The sequence below is a fragment of the Ooceraea biroi genome, chromosome 8 (assembly GCF_003672135.1).
Source record: "Ooceraea biroi isolate clonal line C1 chromosome 8, Obir_v5.4, whole genome shotgun sequence".
In the NCBI taxonomy this organism is placed as follows: domain Eukaryota; kingdom Metazoa; phylum Arthropoda; class Insecta; order Hymenoptera; family Formicidae; genus Ooceraea; species Ooceraea biroi.
Window position 1 is genome coordinate 3295624 of NC_039513.1, and position 20032 is coordinate 3315655.

Consider the following 20032-nt stretch of genomic DNA (forward strand, 5'->3'; position numbering starts at 1 on the left):
GCCCTACTCTAAACTTGATGTATTTACGTAATTTTGCAAGGAACATGAGAGCTTTGAATAATGCACATACTTACTCCTCCATTTGAAAGTTTAATTAAAGCCGGGAAATTAAAAGTTTGAAAAAAGTTTAACATCGGTTCGAATATTGAATATTGAAAAATTGGAGGAAGGTAGAGGATCATTTTTCATCGAAATTTGATTATCGTAAAAGTCGAACTTTCCCGGAACTTCAAACCTTTGAATCATGTGCGTAGAGGTGAAACCTCTACGCACACACGTATATACGACGTGTATCAGTGTATGTTTGGAGGAAAAACAAAGATAAATAAAATGAGCAGCGCGACAGATATGTTGCAGCAAGACTGACACCTTCATGTACATATGTACACATGTATGCGCGCGTTACATGCATAAGTATACCATTGACCGGGATATCCTCTATCGCCTGTCTCGGGATGAATGAACCGTTACGTCATGCACTTGTACTCACTGCTTCCCTCCTTCCCCTCTTCCTCCTCCTCTTCCTCTGTGAATCTCGTTCGCCCTCTCCCTCTGACCACCTCTTCGGCCCTCTCTTTTAGCGCGGCTTGCATTATACAAGGTGCAGCACAAGTAATGACTATGCTTAAAATAACTCAACCTGATCGGCGAACGTAATTGTTCTTTCAGCTGTTTCTTCTTATCGTTTCTTTTTAGAGCGTCGCTCTATCATACAATTTGTCATGTAGATAAATTTTCACACACATTTTTAAGGAGTATCTGAGAGATCCTCTTCGAGAATCTTTACAACTTTGGTCAATTCCGCTGAAAGATCCTTAATATCAAAGATCAAAGATTTCTGGATTTTGGAAAATTCCCCAATTCTGAAGGAGGGGCCTTTCATTTCTTTATTCCAAATTATCGAGAATTGAGGAATTTTTCATTTGTAGCACGCAAAATCCTTAGATTCTCAATTGCTCAATTTAAGATACTCCAAGTCGCTCGATTTTAACTTGTCTTGGACATTTAGCGTACCATCCGTAAACTTTCAAATCCCTGGATATATATCGTGGATCTCATCTCTCTTGCACGTCTAGTCGCGAGCGCGCGATACACGCGATTGAGCTCCTCGCATTCCTGGCAACCTTCCACGATTCATCGATTAGCACGACCGAGTGCGAACGCCGGAGCAAACTACACTATACAGACGCTTGACAGAGGTCGACGTATCACTCGGACGGTTCAGACACGCGGCAGACGCGTCGGCCTTAAAACAGCAACAGGGGTGAGAGGAGAGACGGCAGGATAGAAAAGGGGGAGATGGTGTTGTATCGCCCGTATTCACTCTTACACGCAGATGTATCATTGAACCGTGTTTGCTCGTTTATCACTCCCGTATTCTCGTAATCGTATCCTTGAATTTCTTTTTCTCTTTTGTTCCTCGTTCGGACTGCTCGACTGTCGAGTACACTCCAAAGTACGTTCCGTCTCTCTTCTCATTTCGGTTACATCTGAATCCCTTTTATTAAATCTCAACATTCAAAGGCCGAGATATAGGTGTCATCTCAAAAGATGACATTTTTATCCCTTAATCTTCTTTTTTTTCATTTTGCGGCACACCTGCGTTATTTTTATTAAATAATTTTCCCCTAAAACATGTTCTTTCGATCTTTCAAAATGACAGCAAATGGCTTTTAAAAGGAGATGTGATTCTATTAGGGGTGTGATTTAGTTTTGAGGGTTTTTTTTTGCTCAAAAACGCATGTATTTAAATATGATAATGAATGAATACCTTAATCAAAATATTTTCCTTCCTTTTCTATAACTTTTTCCCATCTTTCTGGCAAGAGATCGATTCCACCACGATAAAATCACTCTTCCTTTCAGTTGATCCATTCGTCGACGAATTTTCGCACTTCTTCCAAATTATCAAAGTGTGTATCCTCTAAAGCGTGTTGCATCCACCGGAACAAATAATAATCGCATGGAGCAATGTCCGGAGAAGACTTGCCATTCGAGCTCTAATAGTGTTTCTTTCACTGATAACGCAACGTCAGGTCGAGCGTTGTCACGAAGAAGAATCACTTTCCGTCGTTTACTCGCAATTGCTGGTCGTTTTTCGTCCAATGCTTCCTTCAACTTGTACAATTGGTGTCGATAACGATCAGCCGTGACAGTCTCGTGCGGATTTAACAGCTCATAGTACACTATCCCACCAAATACAGAGCGTTACTTTTCAACCGTGAATATTGCGTCTCGGAGTGGATGTTGATGGTTCGCCTGGATCCACCCATGATTTTCTGCGTTTCGGATTATCAAAATAGATCCACTTTTCATCCCCAGTAACGATCCAAGACAAAAGACTTCTTTTTTTGCCTGGCGATCAACGAAATGCAAATGTTCAAATGGCACTTTCCGATAATTCATGTCGAACCCATTTCCCTTCTTTCTGAATTTTTCCCATTTCATGTAAATGTTTCGTAACTGTTGTACGATCAACATTTAATGCTCTGGCAAGTTCTGAAGTGGATTCTGTTGGATTTTCGTCCAATAATGCTTGCAAATCTGCATTTTCAAGCTTTTTTGGTTGTCCCGAGCGTTCTTTGTCCTTAACATCAGTATCACCACTTTTAAAGCGTCTAAACCAGTATTCACACGTCTTAATTGATGGGGCAGAATCACCACAAGTTTCCACAAGAATTTTATAACCGTCAGCCGCAGTTTTCTTTTGATTAAAAAACAAAAGCAACGCATGTCGAAAATGCTGTTTCGGAAGTTGCATTTTTACGATGATATAAACACGACTGTTATTGCATCTATTGCTATAATGCTACTAAATGTCGTGGATAATGTCAACACTGTAAGAAACAACAGTTATCGGAAACAGCTATTGGAACAAACTGACACTACAGCCATCTGTTGCAAAACCCTCAAAACTAAATCACACCCCTAATACAAAGTAGCAGACTATTTGTATCCTTCGTTAGAATTTCTGCTGCATATCGTGTACAATTGTATTACGAGATATTCCTATCGGTAATCAGTACTGAGTATAATGATTCATACAAAAGTTGTTTTAAGAGTTGTTTGTTTCTTCTTGATTTATGTGAAAAATACCTTGGAATTCTTTTTGCAATCAACTGACGAAAACAAAAGTGTGCTCGTGAAAGTTTAATGCACATGTACGCGCGTAACGTGTATAATTTTCTAACGTGTCAGACGATACGCGATGCGAAACATGCCCTGTACAGCGACAAACGAAATGTTATCCAACAAGTATATTACAATAAAATAATATGTGATGATGCCGTTTATATCTACAATCACAAGGCGCGTCACATTTCTTGTCAAATCCTCTATTTGCGCATATTATCCTTCCAGGATGGTTTCCCTGGGTTCTCTTCCCGCGTCCTTTAGATTGGGATATAGTTTGGCTTTAGGACCATCGCTGTTGATTCTGCCATGAAAGTCTGGCTTTTTATCCTTCGGGGCACTGCGCTGTAACCAAATGTCCAGGAGATTCTTCGTTCCGGCGGCGCTACCCTTGTGCAATTGCTTGTTGAGCGGCATCGACACGCTCGCCGGTGGCGACATCGGCGAATCCGTCGTCGCTCTGATCACGCTGACACGAGCAGTTCCGTCTTCCTTGCCGAAGCTGCACAAGAGACACAACTTAAAATCTTCAAACTTACATTACTAAGATCGCGCACTAGGATCAGAAAATTGTTCAATTTCAATTTCTTTAGATCTTTACATGAGAAATCCTTCCCTCTCTTTCTCACTGCACAGATATACTGGATTGGTTTAAATTCCTAGGCATGAAAATTTTCGCAAATTGCGATCGTTTGAAACGCGACTCTATCCTGTATCGTTTTGTCATTTCATATTCCACAGAAATTGTCGTTCATCACATAATTCTTACTCACTCCATCGTCCAAAAGCAAAATCTTTGTTGGATGTAATAAGATGAAAATAGGATATCTCTTTTCAATAAGAAAATCTCTTGGCGTAATTTGATTTATATCGCAGGTAAACGATGAAACGAACGTCGCCTTTCACTTTCGACAAGAATCCTTTAATTATTTAATAATCTTTTACCTGTCCAATTCTCTTAGAGCCTGATCCAGCTCAACCTTGTCCTTGTCATCCTTGTTCCTGATCTCCAGCAGACAGTTGAGTACTTCGGTGTGCGCGGCCGAGTTGTTGGCATGGTGCTTGAGAAACGTTTCAATCTCGTCCCATAACAGACGATAGTGTTCCTCTCTGCGTACCCCGCCTTTTCCGCCACGACCGCCACCGATGCTCGGTAACGGTAGCACTTCGTGCTTCGCCTCCAGCCCCAATAAACCAAAGATCACTTGCTTACACTGCAACACCTCTTCCGTCGTGAGTTCCTCCTTCACCATCAGCTCTGGAAGTGGATCTATTACCTGTACGCGAACATCATAAAGATCGTTAAGCATTCGTAAGAATTCCTAAGGATTCGTAAGGCTGCAAACCTGCTTCAAGTTGAACATCAGAGTACTCGAGATAATCATGGGCCAATACTTGGTGTGGCGTTCCAGTCTTGATCTCATCTTTTCCACCAGGCCGTCCGTATTGGAATTGGAAATACGTTTTAGTGGTACCAGGATGTTACTTCGCATCAGACTGCCAAAATCCTATAAGGAATACGTTGCAGATTGTTGCAAAACACATTTCGCTTACACGATCAAATGAAATACGTAATGAAAACGAGATAATTAATAGATGTTTCAATCTCTCTCTCTCTCTCTCTCTCTCTCTATATATATATATATATAAAGAAATGTGTTAACAAAAAAAGCACACTCTACGGTTATTCTGTAATCCGTGACGCGTCCGCCGCAGCCTTCACTGATGGAGGGTGGATCCTCGAGCACGCTCCGAGCAGTGGACAAGGTATGGATGAAAATTTCACCGCCGTGTGCCGCCAATAAGTGAGAGATGGTCTTTCCACCGGTCTTCCTGGCCATCTCGAGCATCACCGACCTGCCGTTTAATAGAAAATTGATCAAACACGAGGACGGTCTACTGTTAACGTCCACTGGCGTTATCCGGTGCATCGCCGTGCAGTTTTGCATCTCCGATGCGCTGCAGCCACGTGGAGTACACCATTTCAGTGTAACCGTTTCATACTCGGATCCTTCCTCGAAACGCCTAAAGGTCTTGATCAACGCCGAGTCTTGTGGATTTCCTGCAAACGAGTCATGGAAATTACCGTCGGAAATTATTAAGTCGACAAGAAGAAGATTCTAATTGACAATTGGAACCTTTCAGGATGGCAGTGTGAGCAGCGGACGAATGGAATATCTCCACGTCGTAATTAGCGGACGAGCTCGCATTTTGCTCTTCCTTCATTGGTATACCTGTCACCGTAGTGCTGGCGAGATCGTAATGAGACAAAATCAGATGCGACAGCTTAGAATGAAGCGCCGAAGCCTTAATCGAATGTACCTCCACTGTTAGCAACGGTGACACCTACACACATAAATGCTACCAATGCTACAAACGGAAACTCGTCGCTCTAGATTCTAGATGTCAATGTGCCGTACTATGATATATGCGTGATAAAGTGATAAAACAAGAAATGAAGGAAACAAAGTTAATTATAAGAAGCATACCTCTCGAGGTCCTTGACTAGTGACTTGAGATTCGATGTTGTTGGGATATATGTTTAGTATAACGAGATGACAATAATCAATTGGGATCAAGCTGCAAATGAAAACAACGGTCAAGTTTCGTGCACGAGTTTGACTGACGAATTTAATTAGGACCACTAGTCCACTGTAGTACTGACTGATCAGAGGCTAATGCGTTCTTGTTTTCTTGTACCAGTTCACTGAGGAATATATTCTCCAAGCTCTTCATGTTACCGTTATCACGTGCACTCGTAATACATATTACTCTGCCTCTGTTTACCAGCTTACTAGTGTTCTCGTTCAGTGAGGTTCTCTTCTCGTGCTGTACATCCGAACACTCGTTTAGAGTTTCAATCGCCACACGTAAGCCGTGTATCACCGAATAATCTTCCCCAGGCTCTGGTTTGCTTGCCGGAACTCCCAAGATAGCAGTACCATTCATAATCTGTAAACCAATGTAAATATCGATACCTTTTTTTTGTTAAAAAACAAGTGGAAAGAGAGGTACTTGCATGATTCAAATTCTGCTGCAACGGACTCCATGAGTTTAACACGTAAGCTGCACGGTCGGTCACGACAAATCTAATCTGCAATCACGCGCGGTAATCGTAATGGCAGAAATACACAATAAAGCTAGCATCCATCGTATCATCATCACGACAATTTGTATTCGTTTTGACAAATTCCTACGTACCAATTTACCCGTCGGGAAAAGATCCCATACGATGCGACAGTACTCCAACGATGCCTCAACGCTGGTAGTCCACAAGGACTTGCAGACCGGTGCCAGCGGAATCAGATTCTGTCCCCTGCTCTTTAGAAAATCAAATTCCAATGGGCACTCGGTAGAAATGCCAAAATACGGCGTGTGATCCAGCACGAATATGGTCTTGTGGTTCGCAGGATACATTTTCTCGTTACGTCAGTATCGTATCTGCATGTTTTATTTCCGTCATTTCGACAAAACGAGTTGTATTCTTACGAAGCGCGAACAGCACGGCCTATCCTCGCCTCACGTTCCATGTACGAACGCTTGGAGGTTAGGTAGCGCCGATTGGATGGCAATCTCGCAAACCCCGAGGCGACTGCCTCAACAGAATTTCTCCTATATTACTCGTGTTACAATTACAGTTGCCGTTTTACAATATCGACACAAAGAAAGGTCATTGGCCGAGTATGCAAATATACAAATATAAATATAAATATACACATACGAGCGACCATTTGTTCCGTAGCTTCCGCAAACAGCATCGAACACAACTTCTATAGAAGTCTGTGCCCCGTTGTATGAGTGACGAAACCTGACGAGTGGCTAATGACCACGGTCTTATATACAGGTCTGGAAACTTCAGAGGTGGAGATGGATCATTTTGTGCGTCACTTTTTATTTCTTTAGTAGCCACTAGAGGCGTTGCGATCGATGTTCGCTGGCTGACGAGGACGTCAGAGGCCGGGGGAATATCTGTCTTTATTCCACTCGCAGTCTTCACAAAACAATATGATAAATTAATAACGCTTTAAATAATTTAAGACTATAAATGAATTAGTGAAATATGTATATGAAATAAAATTGAGTTTTTATTCTCAAAATTAAGTGTGAATAAAAACGAATCCTTCCGTGATGGAAAAAAATGTAATAAAATTTGTTGAAATATATTTGAAACTCTCTGTCAATTGACTTCGATTCATTACATTTCATCATAAATTTTTATATTTTATTATAAATTTTATATCTAATATTCCAAAAGTTTGAAAATTTATGATGAAATGATAATGAACCGGGATCAATTGATAGAGATTTTCAAATACATTTTAGCAAAATTTTATTATATTTTTTCCATCAGGATTTTATGTTTAAATCTGTCCTTTATCTTTTTATTTTATTTTTGCGGGTAATAGCTTTTTCCCACTTTTTCCAAGTAACAATGTCTTTCGGCACTCGAAATAAAGAACGTTTCTGCTCGGTTCTACTGCCGGTCTTGCAATTCGGTACCGCACACCATTTCGTCATTTCAATAAACGTTTCGATAACTTTTGTAGTCAATAACCGTTTTTCAATAAGAGTCATGAACACACGTGGGTTCTTATCTCCGGTTTTTCAGGTTATATTTATCTGCGGACATCGATGACAGCGACGAGTAGTGGTTATGCTAGGAACTAAATGTGCTTCAAAAGCGGCCATACTCCCACCACTGAAATTAGAGGTAGTTTCCAGACCTGTATGTAAGACCGTGCTAATGACAGCCAATGGCAGCACGCATCACGCAGCGCCATAAAGGCTGGTAATCCATTTGGTGTTCCAAGTGCTTTAAAACACTTTCTTTCCTCCTTTTTATTTGGAAGAAGAAAAAGATCTCAATAAAGTTAGCCGGTAGAAAAACTCAGAAAAACTCTAGCACGCACACAGTCACGACGCAACGCGTATTGCGCATGCGCAAAAAAGTCGACACAGAACACTGGAGTCCCGTCGTGACGTTGGCGACGCGGCTCTCTTTCCGGTTGGAGGTTTCCTATTGGCATCCTACACGTAAGGCTTGCGATATCTTTATCGGATTTTTCTCAATTTATGCGCCAAATTAAATCTACGTATCTTGAACTAATGCGCGCGTACAAATAATGGCGTTAGTAAAATCGTATTTGGGTCAAATCACGCTCTAGGGACGACGTTCGAGATTAATTTGTGAAACGCGCGCGTTCGGCGCACGTGTGCCACTGTATCTCCGTACGGTTTCTCTTTGCCTCGTATGTATATTTACCGTTAATTTATCCAACATGCGGGATAACGGAAAAGGCGGAGCCTTAACCACTGAATAACATTTGGATGGATATTTATGTAAATGTAATGTGGTAAATTGATGCGCTATTCACGGTTTTGAGGTTATTTCGTTCCTGACACGACTCAGGTTGCGAAGCAACCTTCCCATTTTCTCATATATTTCGTCTTTTATTTATCATATTGCGATAATATTGTTAAAGCGGTAAAAATAATTCCGAGGATGGATGATTCACGTTTCAATATCTGAAGGATTTGAAATTTCAGGTTGACTCGTGATTCAACCGCAACGTTAAAATGTCAGGAGGTTTAGATGTGTTAGCCCTCAAGGAGGACGATGTTACCAAGATGTTGGCTGCTGGCACTCACCTCGGTGCTGAGAATGTCAACTTTCAAATGGAACAGTACGTGTACAAGAAGAGAGTAGACGGTAATGACCTATCTTTCAATCTGTTGATTATCTCGTTCGAGATCATATCGTAATAATTACAACGTTATGCTCATTTTCACTTCCTTTTTATAATGACGTCTGTAATGTCTGTGATGTAGGCGCAGGTGTAAATGTCATTAATCTTCGTCACACCTGGGAGAAACTGTTGCTCGCAGCTCGTGCTATCGTTGCCATTGAGCATCCCAGCGAGGTCTTTGTCATCAGTTGTCGTCATTCGGGCCAGAGAGCCGTGCTCAAGTTTGCGGCTCATACCGGTGCCACTCCGATTGCTGGACGCTTCACTCCCGGTGCATTCACCAACCAGATCCAGGTGATAAAACGACGCGCGAGTAAAGATTTCATTCAATAACATCGAACACATCCGTTATTAATAAATCATTGATGATTTGATGATGAAACATTTTCTTACAGAAGCAACACGTGTTGTTTTTTTGGCTTAATCTTTTCTGATTTTATTTCGATGCTGTCGAGTGCGTGCGGAGGTACGACCGGTCCAACGCATCCTAGTAACTCTGACTTCTCTCTTTCAGGCAGCCTTCCGTGAGCCACGTCTTTTGATCGTCACGGATCCATCTACCGACCATCAGCCCATCACCGAGGCTAGTTACGTAAACATTCCGGTAATTGCCTTTTGTAACACCGATTCACCGTTGCGCTTCGTGGACATCGCGATCCCTTGCAACACCAAAAGTTTACATACCGTTGGCCTGATGTGGTGGCTGCTCGCCAGAGAAGTTCTTCGCCTGAGGGGATCCATCCCTCGTGAGACCAAGTGGGACGTAGTGGTGGACCTCTTCTTCTACAGAGATCCCGAGGAGGTACGATGATATTACTCTGTACTTTTAACTTTCATCAATTTTTCTCTCAATTGAGTTTTCATGGCCAGTATTATTTACACGGCCAGTATTACGTCGATACGAATTTACAGTGATATGATGATAACGAGACGATAGGATCCAGAAACAGATCTGTTGGTTGTACCGTCTTTGTGGCTTAATCTTTTCTGATGGAAAATATGAGTTTCTCGACTGCTCGACATATCGTATCGCGATATTGACAGTGAGATATCGAATACATTTTCTTCAGGCGGAGAAGGAGGAACAGGCTGCGAAGGAGATTGCACCAGTGAAGGAGTTTACGGGTCCAGTGGAGGCTGCTCCCGCTCCGGAGCCCGGCTGGGTAAACGAGGTCGAATCGGCAACCGTGGCTACGGAGAACTGGGCCGACGATGTTGCACCACCAGCGGCAGCTGCCATTCCGGCAGCCGGCGCCACGCCGTCGTTCCAAGCAAGCGGAGATTGGGCCGCTCAGGTACAAAGATAACGCTTTTACTCTACTAGATAGCTCATGGACGAAAGATGATACTGTATCGTCGTTAATCGAACGTATCTTTTATATTTATTAACCGTTTGAATGCGAGGGCTCTCGCCTCTCGCATGTATATAATAACAAGTTCCACGTGCAAACGCCAATATAACAGACTCACCATTGGTGCGATCCTTTAATCTTCATAATTAAAAAAATGGAAACAAATTGCGTTACAACGTAAACGTCGAATGGAACAAGTCCAATCGCGCTTTTCATCACTGAAATGCTTAATATCTTTAATGTAATCTATAATTCTTATGTTTGATCATATCGATGTATTATTAACGTTCATTTCTTTTTGTTATTTGTTCAGCCTCCGGAGGAATGGTCGACACCTGTGGCGACCGCCGCTCCTACTCAGAGCTGGGGAGGTGCGAGCAGCGAAAAGTGGTAATCTAAAAGAGTTGATGCACTTTGTACAATGTACACTTTGTACAATAAAATAAAACTTGACTGAAATAGAAATGTCGATGTTTTCTTCCCTTATCTTGATCCGAATCCTATGTTCAGCTTGAAATCTTTTCGATCGTCCGAATGTCTGCATTCGCGTCCGTACAAAATGTACTTGTTCCTTTGAGGATAACAGGCAGGTGACATATATGTGCCAACGAAAACATTTAGCTCATCGTCGTTGCTTAGCCACTGTTACAGCGCCAGTAACTAATTAGTATTTCATTAGATTTGAGGGAACTGAAAGATTAAATAATTTATATTTTATACAAAGGGAAGCTTTGACCAGAGCATGTATTACTGGCAGAGTCATAAAAGAGCGTTTAGCGTTGCGCTGTTTCTTATAGGATAAAAAAAGTGGAGTTTGTTATACTCGTATATAGGAAAACTGTTAGATTTACTAACATCAATCACAGATACAAAGTATGTCAAAATGTATGATTTATTTTGAGATATATGTCAGATCTCTTACATTCTTATAAACTAATTGGTAACTGGTAAAGAGATCGATTCCATTTTTGATAAACGCTACATAATTGTCGCATTCTTAAGATTAAAGAAAGAATAAATCATTAAAAAAATAAAATCAAGTTATTGAGAAATTATCGAACCGATCATTTTGTTGTTCGTTTGTAGAGGCGTATAAAAAAATAAACTTGGATTACTTGAATTACTTCTGAAAACTATGTGTAACGCTTTGGAGATTACATAATATTGCACATGGTACTATAGTTTCAGAATACAGGACATTTTCGAGGTGAAATCAGTCTGCGCGGCAGAGATCAATAATATCAATGTAGCCTATACTTATACCACACGTGTGGGTAACTAAATCTTTATTATAATAGGATAATATTATAATAGGATCTTCATTTTCAAGTGCTATTTCAATCGTGCTCCAGCAAACAAAAGTTGCGTTTTGTAGGATGCACGGGAAGTAATGTAAAAATAATACTCTTGAGAAAATAATGGAGAGAATCGCATTGATTCTGGTGAAACCATGTACAGAGTGTCCGAGAGCGCGGTTGGTCTCTTATCAACTCGATCTGATCCATTATCGCACAGAGATATCACGGAGATAATGATAATACCACCATTATCGGACAATCTGTATAAAATAAGCCGCCTAAAACATCGATTGTCAAGTATAGCAAGTTTATCATTCCCAATCTTCGTATCTCAATTACTGCTAAAACTAAAAAAAGGAAAACTCCATTTTTGAGTTATTTGTCCAACGTAGCTCGTTCGAGATTGATAGACACAAAATAAAAATATAATAAAGATGATAAAAAGGAAGTGAAAGAAAGAAAAAGAAATTGGAAAAATGAAGTGAGATAAAAAAAACAGAAAAAAAAAACAATAAGTAGAACAATAGTAAGAGAAATTATAAAAAGTACAACTTGTTCTGCAACTGCGAATTCGGTGAGTCATGAAGGTATCTGCTCACTAGAAACGCCAACTTGTGCGCATAGTGACAGGGTGCTGGTACCCTAACGGTATTTGTGCAATTGAAATACATGTAGGTCAATTTATACGTTAAACGTTGCATCCTGTCGGGAGTCAAAGTAAGAGTGTCATGGATAATACTGTACGAGGTGGGCGTTATCGTGCCTTCTCGTACCTGTTGCGATACGAGGAAGAAATCGTATTTGATCGGACTTGTGATGAAATCGTCGACCACCGCGCCTGCCGGCGGATTCCCGTTGTTGTGGAAAAGCCGTGTGTTTAATCGTTTCGTCACGATTACAAACGCCATCTTGTACCGATCCCGACCGCCGTAAAGCGCGTCGAGTTCCCCCTGTATCTTGACGAGCTCGTGTTCCTTCACCTGCGGCACTTGACCCTCTCCGACACCATCGCGATAGATGACGATGCGCGACGGAAGGGAATTGTTCAAGGCTTGATACTGCTTCGCGGCTTTGCAGATGTTGGAGGCGATGTAGGCCGACAGCTCCTCACCGTTCTTATGCAAATCCACAGCACTAAAGTATTTCGTCATATTCCTGTCGAGAGACGCTACTGTGGCACCTGCAAAGACCAATCTCACGATTAAACTGAAATTATAACGCCGCAGAACGCGCTATTTTGTTAGACTTTTGCGTCGTTATGGTACACTCACCGAAGTCTTTGCCCTTTGCCGTTGTGTCGTGGCAAACGTCGAATCCAACGACCATCAATCCATCCAACGGATTTTCCACGTGCCATGGAGCCCCGCCCAATTTACAATTCATTTGTATCGCTATCTTTGTAGCGATAGACATGATACTCTTGTGCGTGAGGGTCCTAAACATGCAGACTTGCGACGGTACGGGACGATCTATGCAGCATTTTTTCTTGATCGCCGAGTAACGATCACTGCGATTGTTCGATACCACACAGAATACCAACTGCGGTATCTTCTTGCTCAGAATACGCTCCAGTGTCTCGCTGTATGTGCCCGGTCTATCGTCGCGAATAGTTTGTATGTTTGGTTGGTCCACGGGGAATCCTATTCCATTTGATACTCTTCGTAGAGTGTCTATAAACGGCTGAAATCAAATGAAAAACTTTTTCAAATCAATGATACACGATACATCATTTGCGTAATTTGTGTGCGCGCACCAAAAGAGAGACACGATACCTGAACACTGCTTTTATCCCTGTCCGTGGCTATGATGATCCAATCGCGCAAGTTTTGCGCAACGAAACATCTTTTGTTTTGCATTTCTCTCGACCAAGTAGCGGTAGCCGATGACTTGATCACTACATTTCCGCCAAACATCAGACTCTCGGGAGGTAGGACGCGTCCTGGCACATCGAACAAGTTATTATCTAGCTTCAAGTTCCACTCGGCAAGTTCCTTCGTTATATTGGGTTCACTGCTGAGTCTCCTGTGGAAATTCATCAATTTCTCGACACGTTTATTAGGCTGCAGACGGGTATGCGCGGACAATGCCGACATAAGTTTGAAATTGTCCCTCATCGAGTCGGTCAGACCTGTGAAAATGACGATGACGATGACGATGATATTATGATAAAGAAAAAATCAAATCGAGAGACGTCAATTGTCGTATGACGTTGTATGCACCTGTTGCGCGACAGAGCTCGGGCACCAAGTAAACCGTTTCCGTCGATGCGGCTTGTCGATCCTTCGATTTCGATTTCGTTACGAGCATCGGCTGTTTAGGATCCTTAATGTTGATTTCGTATTTCGTTTTGTAATACTGCATGTACGTTATTTCTTCGCCAGTTTTCAACCTGAACGTATGCTGAGGCGTCGTCCGGAAATCCACATCTTCGATGCGGTAAGTATTATTGTTGTAATTAGTAAGAACTACCGTACCTATTACGGCGTTGGTGAAATTCTCCTGCGCACATAAATTTTACATTTCCATCAGTCCTTGCAAAACAATTGATTGACAATTGACGGAAAAATCTCAAATGTTGATTCACTAGAATTTTGCGTAATTTCGATTCGATTCGATTCGAATCTTTCTTTCAAGAGCAAACGTGGAAAAGCGTTTCCGCTCGAAAATGTGCGCAAAGGTCTAACAAGTTGTAACTCACTCTGTGTCTCTGTCGGTCTTCCTGTACGTGCATATACAGTATGTCCAGCAACGTGTCCAGCCGCATAACTTTGTACGTAATCGCGGCGCACATTAAAATGTCGCGCTCGTGTTGACGAATAGACGTCATGTACCCTGGCCACAACTCCAACTTATGCTCGGGCAAAACAACCTAAATTGTATGTAAATTGAGTGATTATTCGTCACGTCACGCTCGGTTTGTTTCGGATATAACGCGTTAAACGTAACACTTGCACAAATAGCGACTATATTGCGAATAGATATACTTACTTTGCTCCTAGGATCATAATAGTCACGGCCGACCTGCTCCAACTTGAGATAATCGAAACACTTTCTCATTATGATGTTGAAGAATTGAATAAAGGTCACGTCACCCTCTTGTATCTCGCCAACGCGACGAACGGTGATCGTTATGTGCTTTTCATCAGATTTTCGCATCGAGGTAAGTACCATTTTCTGAAAATATCTTATCGCGTTAATACGAGTATATTACAGCGCTACAAAATAGAGAGAAGAGAGAGAGAAAAAAAGGGATGGATATTTACGGATAGTACGTCACTTACCTCGGACAATCTGGTACATGTATACATTAATGTACCATCGAAAATGTACGGACCGAGTTTGTTCTTGTGTAGCTTCAATAAACCCTTACGCACGCTCGTGCGGTCCTCCTCGGGCGCGAAATCGACATGATACTGCTGAATGGACCAATCCGTCGTTTTAACCAGTTTGAAGTAATTCGCCTTCAGTATTATTTTGCTACCAGTTTCACCTTTACGAAACAAGAGAGAATAGTACGTGAGTAATAGTAATTTTCGAAAAGAGAACGATAATAATAGATCTGCACATCTGATGCACACGGAACGAAAGAAAGTCAGTGATAATACTCTGCATTTGTACAATGCTTTACCCTTTTTGTTCGTTATATGTGCCGGCTTAGTGATGAAGATATCTGAAGGTAAAATCCTTTTTCCACGGCATGATCCTCTGCCAGACGCCACGGCAACCGTATCACCACCGGCGTCTCCTCCGCCTGCCGAAATACAGAAATACAGAATGTGACACATTTCTCGTTTAATATTCAAACATGTACGTGTGTGCGTATACAGAATTTACTGTGGAAATATGCACGCAATGCATGCAATGTAAACGTAACGTAAGCTACATCTCTCAAACATAGATAACTTGTATCGTAACAAATCATATGTACATATATCACATAGAACATACCCCCAGACTGTATCCCCAACCTCTCGAAGCCTCTACCCAGATGAGCGATCGCCGCACTATCGCCCCTTCCGACACGTTGTGTACCACGGCCAGTTCCCTATTGTATCGTGTAATTTAATTGCATTACATATAGATTTAAAAATCGCTGCATTAAGTTGTTTTTGTATCCTTCATTACTTTCTTTACTTTCTTTACTTTCTTATCCAATATAACATGTACAAGTAAATTTTTCCCGTAACTATATAGTATTACTATATATATCACTACTATATATTTCAATATATATAGAATTACTCTTTATTATTGTATTAGGTACTATTGCAGATAGCACGTTCCACCCGTTAACATACTATCAACATACCTTTTCAGCCACTCATACTCGACAATGTCTTGTTTTACACAAAAAACGAAAGAAATTGTATTAAATATTGTCAAGTGTGACTCTAGTGTGTAAACGCAAGACTCCTACATGATAGAAAAAGTAAAAAATTAAATTTCCAGAAAAGATGGAAATCTCTTTCTCTCACTCTTTCGGAATTACAAATATTTTTATTTCTATTCTATTCCATTCTATACTCTATTAGTGCAACACTCTCTCTCAATCCTTTTATCATTACAAACGACAATAATCACACGTTATATGACAAAATGAGGATACAAAAAGCAACTTTAATTTGCATATGTCTGATCGTTTGCAAAACAATTATTAGAAAATGTAATATATAGGGATAAATAAGCATTTATTTATCACAAAGTGATAAATATGCTTTCGTCAGTTGTAATCGTATTCATTCGTATTGCAGGATTCATATCTTGTAAGGAGAAAGATACTAAAGTACAAAAAGTTTATATACAATAGATCTCATAAACTTCAATAACTTAATTATTAAAATATCACACAAGTTTCTCTATACAATTAGCTAATTCGAGATTTACAGTTTTGTACTCAAATTTTCTGAAATATCAATGTAATATCATACATGCGTACTCACCAAAGGTGGCAAGCTAGCAGGTTCGCCAGGTCTACGAATCGCCTCGCTACCTGCAGCTGCTTGAGCATGTGGAAGATGTTGAGCTGGTGGTACATGTGGGTGTTTCGCTTTTTGCGAGGTACGTCCACGACCTCCTCTTCCCCTATCAGCCATTTTTGTCTACCTAAAATATTCAAATTTCAGTAAATAATGATGAACAGGCGTTTTAAAAGAGAAAATATTACAAACAAGAATATTACTTTCAATGTTTCATACATGTTTCACAATGATATGCAGTACATCATTAACATCATTAAACGTATATGCTAATGACACACGCACACAAAATGTACTCTGTTGTATCGAAATTAAAAACCAGGACAGACACTAAATATACAGTTGACATTGTACGACATGATTTTTGCTTTTCCTCTTTCCCTCTTTCTTTCTGTATTTTATGTTGATTTTAATTCTACAATTATAGCAATGAGTTTATTGCAATAATAAAAGTGTCGCACATTTATTAAAGAGACATTTTTGACAAGAATTAATTAGAACAATTTAACTAAACTTTATTTTAAATACATAGGTCTGTTTTTTTATTCCTGCAAAGTGAGAAAAAAATACTTATCTCACTTGTAACAGGTTCAAACATGAAAAGAATTTTATATAAAAAAGGAAGAATCTAGAAAAGACGATGTTACAACCAAGAGAATTGTGGCAATATTCATTGGAATGCACGTTTTAGGCCCGCTTCTACCAATGCCGTTTAACTCACTCTTCGTCCTTTTCTAACTACCTGCCTTAGAAAGAGACGAAGAGTGAGTTAATCGACGATTAAATTAACTGGACTTTGGTCGAAGTGGCCCTTAATACCATATTTACATTATTGTAAAATAAAAGAAAACATTATGTGTGTCGGAAGGGTCCGTTTACCTACACCTTTGCACGTATTACACTGCGTCGATCTCTTTTGTCTCCTACTCTCCTCATATCGACTACACATTTTACTCCTACTAGAAAACTTGATAGTTACAAACGGAAACGAGAATAGGAAATGGAGAGAAGAAATAATGTTAAAATTCATTAAAAATAGGAGAAAAAAACAGAAAGACAGCGTATCGCACAAGATTATATTTGTGACTATAGAAAAGTTGAACGAGGACAATGCAAACGTTCACATTCCTTTCCGAACCGTTACAAAACTATTCCACCTCTTATCTTTCAGACATGTTTGTTCTCTTCTCAGAAGTAATACACAAGCTGCATGCACATCTCACTAGATTTGTTCGTCATATTTCGATAAGAACTCTAAATAAATTAACGTAGTCGGAACTTGCAACGATTCTCTTTCTCTCTTTACTCCGCCGATTGCTGCTTTTTCATTTGGATTCATTGTTACGTGAAATACGCGATATACGCGTTGGATTCAAAAGCAAGAAACCACGGAATTAAGTATTATTGATCTCTTCATGTTTGTTTTACCTGCAAATGTATCTTCCAATTCCTACAATACGAACTCTCCACCGTCAGCGATCCTGACCGAGTCTTTTCAACGAGTAATTGCGCGTTAACCACTTCCGCGCCGGTACGATGTTACACGCGACAAGCGCATGTTTCAACAGGTCGAATAAAGCGTCCTTGCTCTGATTGGTTCAGTGAACGCGGTCACATGATCAACAACTAATAGAGCGCTTTATTGCGCAACACGTGACGCAAGATGTGTAACCTAATCTCATGATGAAAAAACGTTCCAGGAAATGTGAGATATACCCGATCCGGCCGATAGGCAGTATCTCAAGCGGCCAATAAGAATGCTTGAAAAATGAAGATTATGGCTAGTTCAGCAGTTGACCGCAGTTTCAAATACTTCAACACTCTTTTTTTTCAAGTACAGAGAAGGAAAGAATTTTGAAACATTTGGAGCATCAATTGAACTGCAAACTGCATATATAGGCACAAAGAGAGCCATAAAAGAAATGCAAAAAGTGTAAATAACGCTACAACTTGATAGATAATGAAAATTTGATAATTATGCTTTTGATGCTGAAACAATAAGAAATTTGGAAAATGTTGTCTACTTGTACAGGGCTGCGTTCCGATTCCACGCCAGGGTGCTCTCCCTCTCTTTTTATCTCATTCTTGTATCTTTCTCACTCCAATATAGCGGGTGCATCTGGGTAAGGAATCGGAACGCAGCCCAGTTGTGGTCAGGGGGTCTATTACGTATCTCTTCACGGAGTGAAAATGCGAAAAGTGAGCAAATTCACTAGGTGTTGACCAATTAAATTATAAATATTCTAGTGAATTTGCTCATTTTTCACATTTTCACTCCGTGAAGAGATACGTAATAGACCCCCAGAGAGCGGAAGCTAGTTATCGTAAGGGCTCAGGGGGTCTATTACGTATCTCTTCACGGAGTGAAAATGTGAAAAATGAGCAAATTCACTAGAATATTTATAATTTAATTGGTCAACACCTAGTGAATTTGCTCACTTTTCGCATTTTCACTCCGTGAAGAGATACGTAATAAACCACTAGGAGGTCGGTTGTGTATCATATTACTTGGGTGAAAATTACAGAAGTGAGCAAATTTACTAGATGTTGACCAATGAAATTATAAATATTCTAGTAAATTGGCTCAATTCTGTAATTTTCACCCAAGTAATATGATGCACAATCGACCCCCAGATACAATCAGACACAATTGAGAGGAATAAGGAACATAATAAGGAATAGGATAAAGAATAACAAAATGGAGAATTTCGAATTTCGACCAATGAAAAGTCATGCATGCGTGAACATGCGTGACACTATGCTATGGGTGCCTTTCAGCAAAGAACATTTGTGTTATTTACACAAACACTACGTTTACGCGAGCGTTATTTCTATAGTAATTTCATGATATTGGATCATTAAGTATGAAACTTTACAAATAGAACATAAACTTTTGCATTTTTTTGCACATGGACATGATTTATTTTCAATCGAAGTATACGCCCATGTTATCTACACACTTCTGCCATTTTAGTGGTAGTTGGTCTATGCCTCTACTATAGAAGCCAGGAGTATGGGAATCGATGAAGTCGCGGAAGGCTGTTTCGACTGTCTGTTGAGAATTGAAGAATTTTCCCACCAACAAGTTGTCCAAATTCCGGAAAAAGTGATAGTCGGTAGGTGATAGATCTGGTGAATATGGTGGATGACGGAGAGTTTCCAATTCCAACTCCTGTAGCTTTGCCACGGTCAGTCGTGCAGTGTGCGGTCGAGCATTATCATGCAACAGGATTGGCATTGACCGATTGACCAATTTCGGTTGTTTAATAGCAAGTTGTTGCATCATTTCGTCCAGTTGCTTGCAATATACTTCAGCCGTTATCGATGTACCAGGTTTCATAAAGTTGTAGTAGATAACACCTGACCTGGACCACCAAACAGTCACCATAAGCTTCTTCTGTGTAATGTTGGGTTTCGCGTGATGTCTCGGTGGTTCATCAGCGTTCAACCACTGATGTGAGCGTTTACGATTGTCGTAGAGTATCCACTTTTCATCGCAGGTCACAATTCGATTCAAAAAAGATTCA

General features: G+C 40.4%; 3 protein-coding genes across 3 annotated transcripts; 1 reads left to right on the forward strand and 2 right to left on the reverse strand.

The window, feature by feature from the left end:
- Window positions 1-2962: 2962 nt before the first annotated feature.
- On the reverse strand, window positions 2963-6967 carry LOC105275760 (integrator complex subunit 13). Its single transcript, XM_011332860.3, has 9 exons — window positions 6334-6967; window positions 6152-6226; window positions 5798-6084; window positions 5622-5712; window positions 5271-5478; window positions 4815-5194; window positions 4479-4640; window positions 4078-4409; window positions 2963-3634 (listed from the first exon to the last, which is right to left on the reverse strand). Exons 1-9 carry the CDS (start codon window positions 6547-6549, stop codon window positions 3349-3351), a joined length of 2037 nt encoding a protein of 678 aa, XP_011331162.1. The 5' UTR covers window positions 6550-6967; the 3' UTR covers window positions 2963-3348.
- Window positions 6968-8061: 1094 nt separating this feature from the next.
- LOC105275761 (40S ribosomal protein SA) lies at window positions 8062-10696 on the forward strand. Its single transcript, XM_011332861.3, has 6 exons — window positions 8062-8166; window positions 8680-8842; window positions 8962-9173; window positions 9394-9681; window positions 9950-10174; window positions 10545-10696. The coding sequence occupies exons 2-6, from the start codon at window positions 8710-8712 to the stop codon at window positions 10623-10625; spliced, it is 939 nt and encodes a 312-aa protein (XP_011331163.1). The 5' UTR covers window positions 8062-8166; window positions 8680-8709; the 3' UTR covers window positions 10626-10696.
- Window positions 10697-11105: 409 nt separating this feature from the next.
- Window positions 11106-18068, reverse strand: LOC105275762 (piwi-like protein Siwi). Its single transcript, XM_026971712.1, has 11 exons — window positions 17934-18068; window positions 16470-16632; window positions 15478-15574; window positions 15158-15280; window positions 14811-15019; window positions 14518-14703; window positions 14228-14398; window positions 13749-14028; window positions 13302-13657; window positions 12801-13209; window positions 11106-12709 (listed from the first exon to the last, which is right to left on the reverse strand). The coding sequence occupies exons 2-11, from the start codon at window positions 16620-16622 to the stop codon at window positions 12066-12068; spliced, it is 2628 nt and encodes an 875-aa protein (XP_026827513.1). The 5' UTR covers window positions 16623-16632; window positions 17934-18068; the 3' UTR covers window positions 11106-12065.
- Window positions 18069-20032: the final 1964 nt, after the last annotated feature.

Coding starts and splice junctions, on each gene's coding strand:
- LOC105275761 (XM_011332861.3), top strand. CDS start 8,710: ATGTCAGGAGGTTTAGATGTGTTAGCCCTCAAGGAGGACGATGTTACC. Junction 8,843..8,961: donor GTACAAGAAGAGAGTAGACG/GTAATGACCTAT, acceptor TCTGTGATGTAG/GCGCAGGTGTAAATGTCATT. Junction 10,175..10,544: donor GCGGAGATTGGGCCGCTCAG/GTACAAAGATAA, acceptor TTATTTGTTCAG/CCTCCGGAGGAATGGTCGAC.
- LOC105275760 (XM_011332860.3), bottom strand. CDS start 6,549: ATGTATCCTGCGAACCACAAGACCATATTCGTGCTGGATCACACGCCG. Junction 5,479..5,621: donor CTAGTCAAGGACCTCGAGAG/GTATGCTTCTTA, acceptor TTATGTGTGTAG/GTGTCACCGTTGCTAACAGT. Junction 5,195..5,270: donor TCACACTGCCATCCTGAAAG/GTTCCAATTGTC, acceptor ACTCGTTTGCAG/GAAATCCACAAGACTCGGCG.
- LOC105275762 (XM_026971712.1), bottom strand. CDS start 16,622: ATGGCTGATAGGGGAAGAGGAGGTCGTGGACGTACCTCGCAAAAAGCG. Junction 15,575..16,469: donor CTGCTAGCTTGCCACCTTTG/GTGAGTACGCAT, acceptor ACGATACAATAG/GGAACTGGCCGTGGTACACA. Junction 14,704..14,810: donor CATGTACCAGATTGTCCGAG/GTAAGTGACGTA, acceptor AGATATTTTCAG/AAAATGGTACTTACCTCGAT.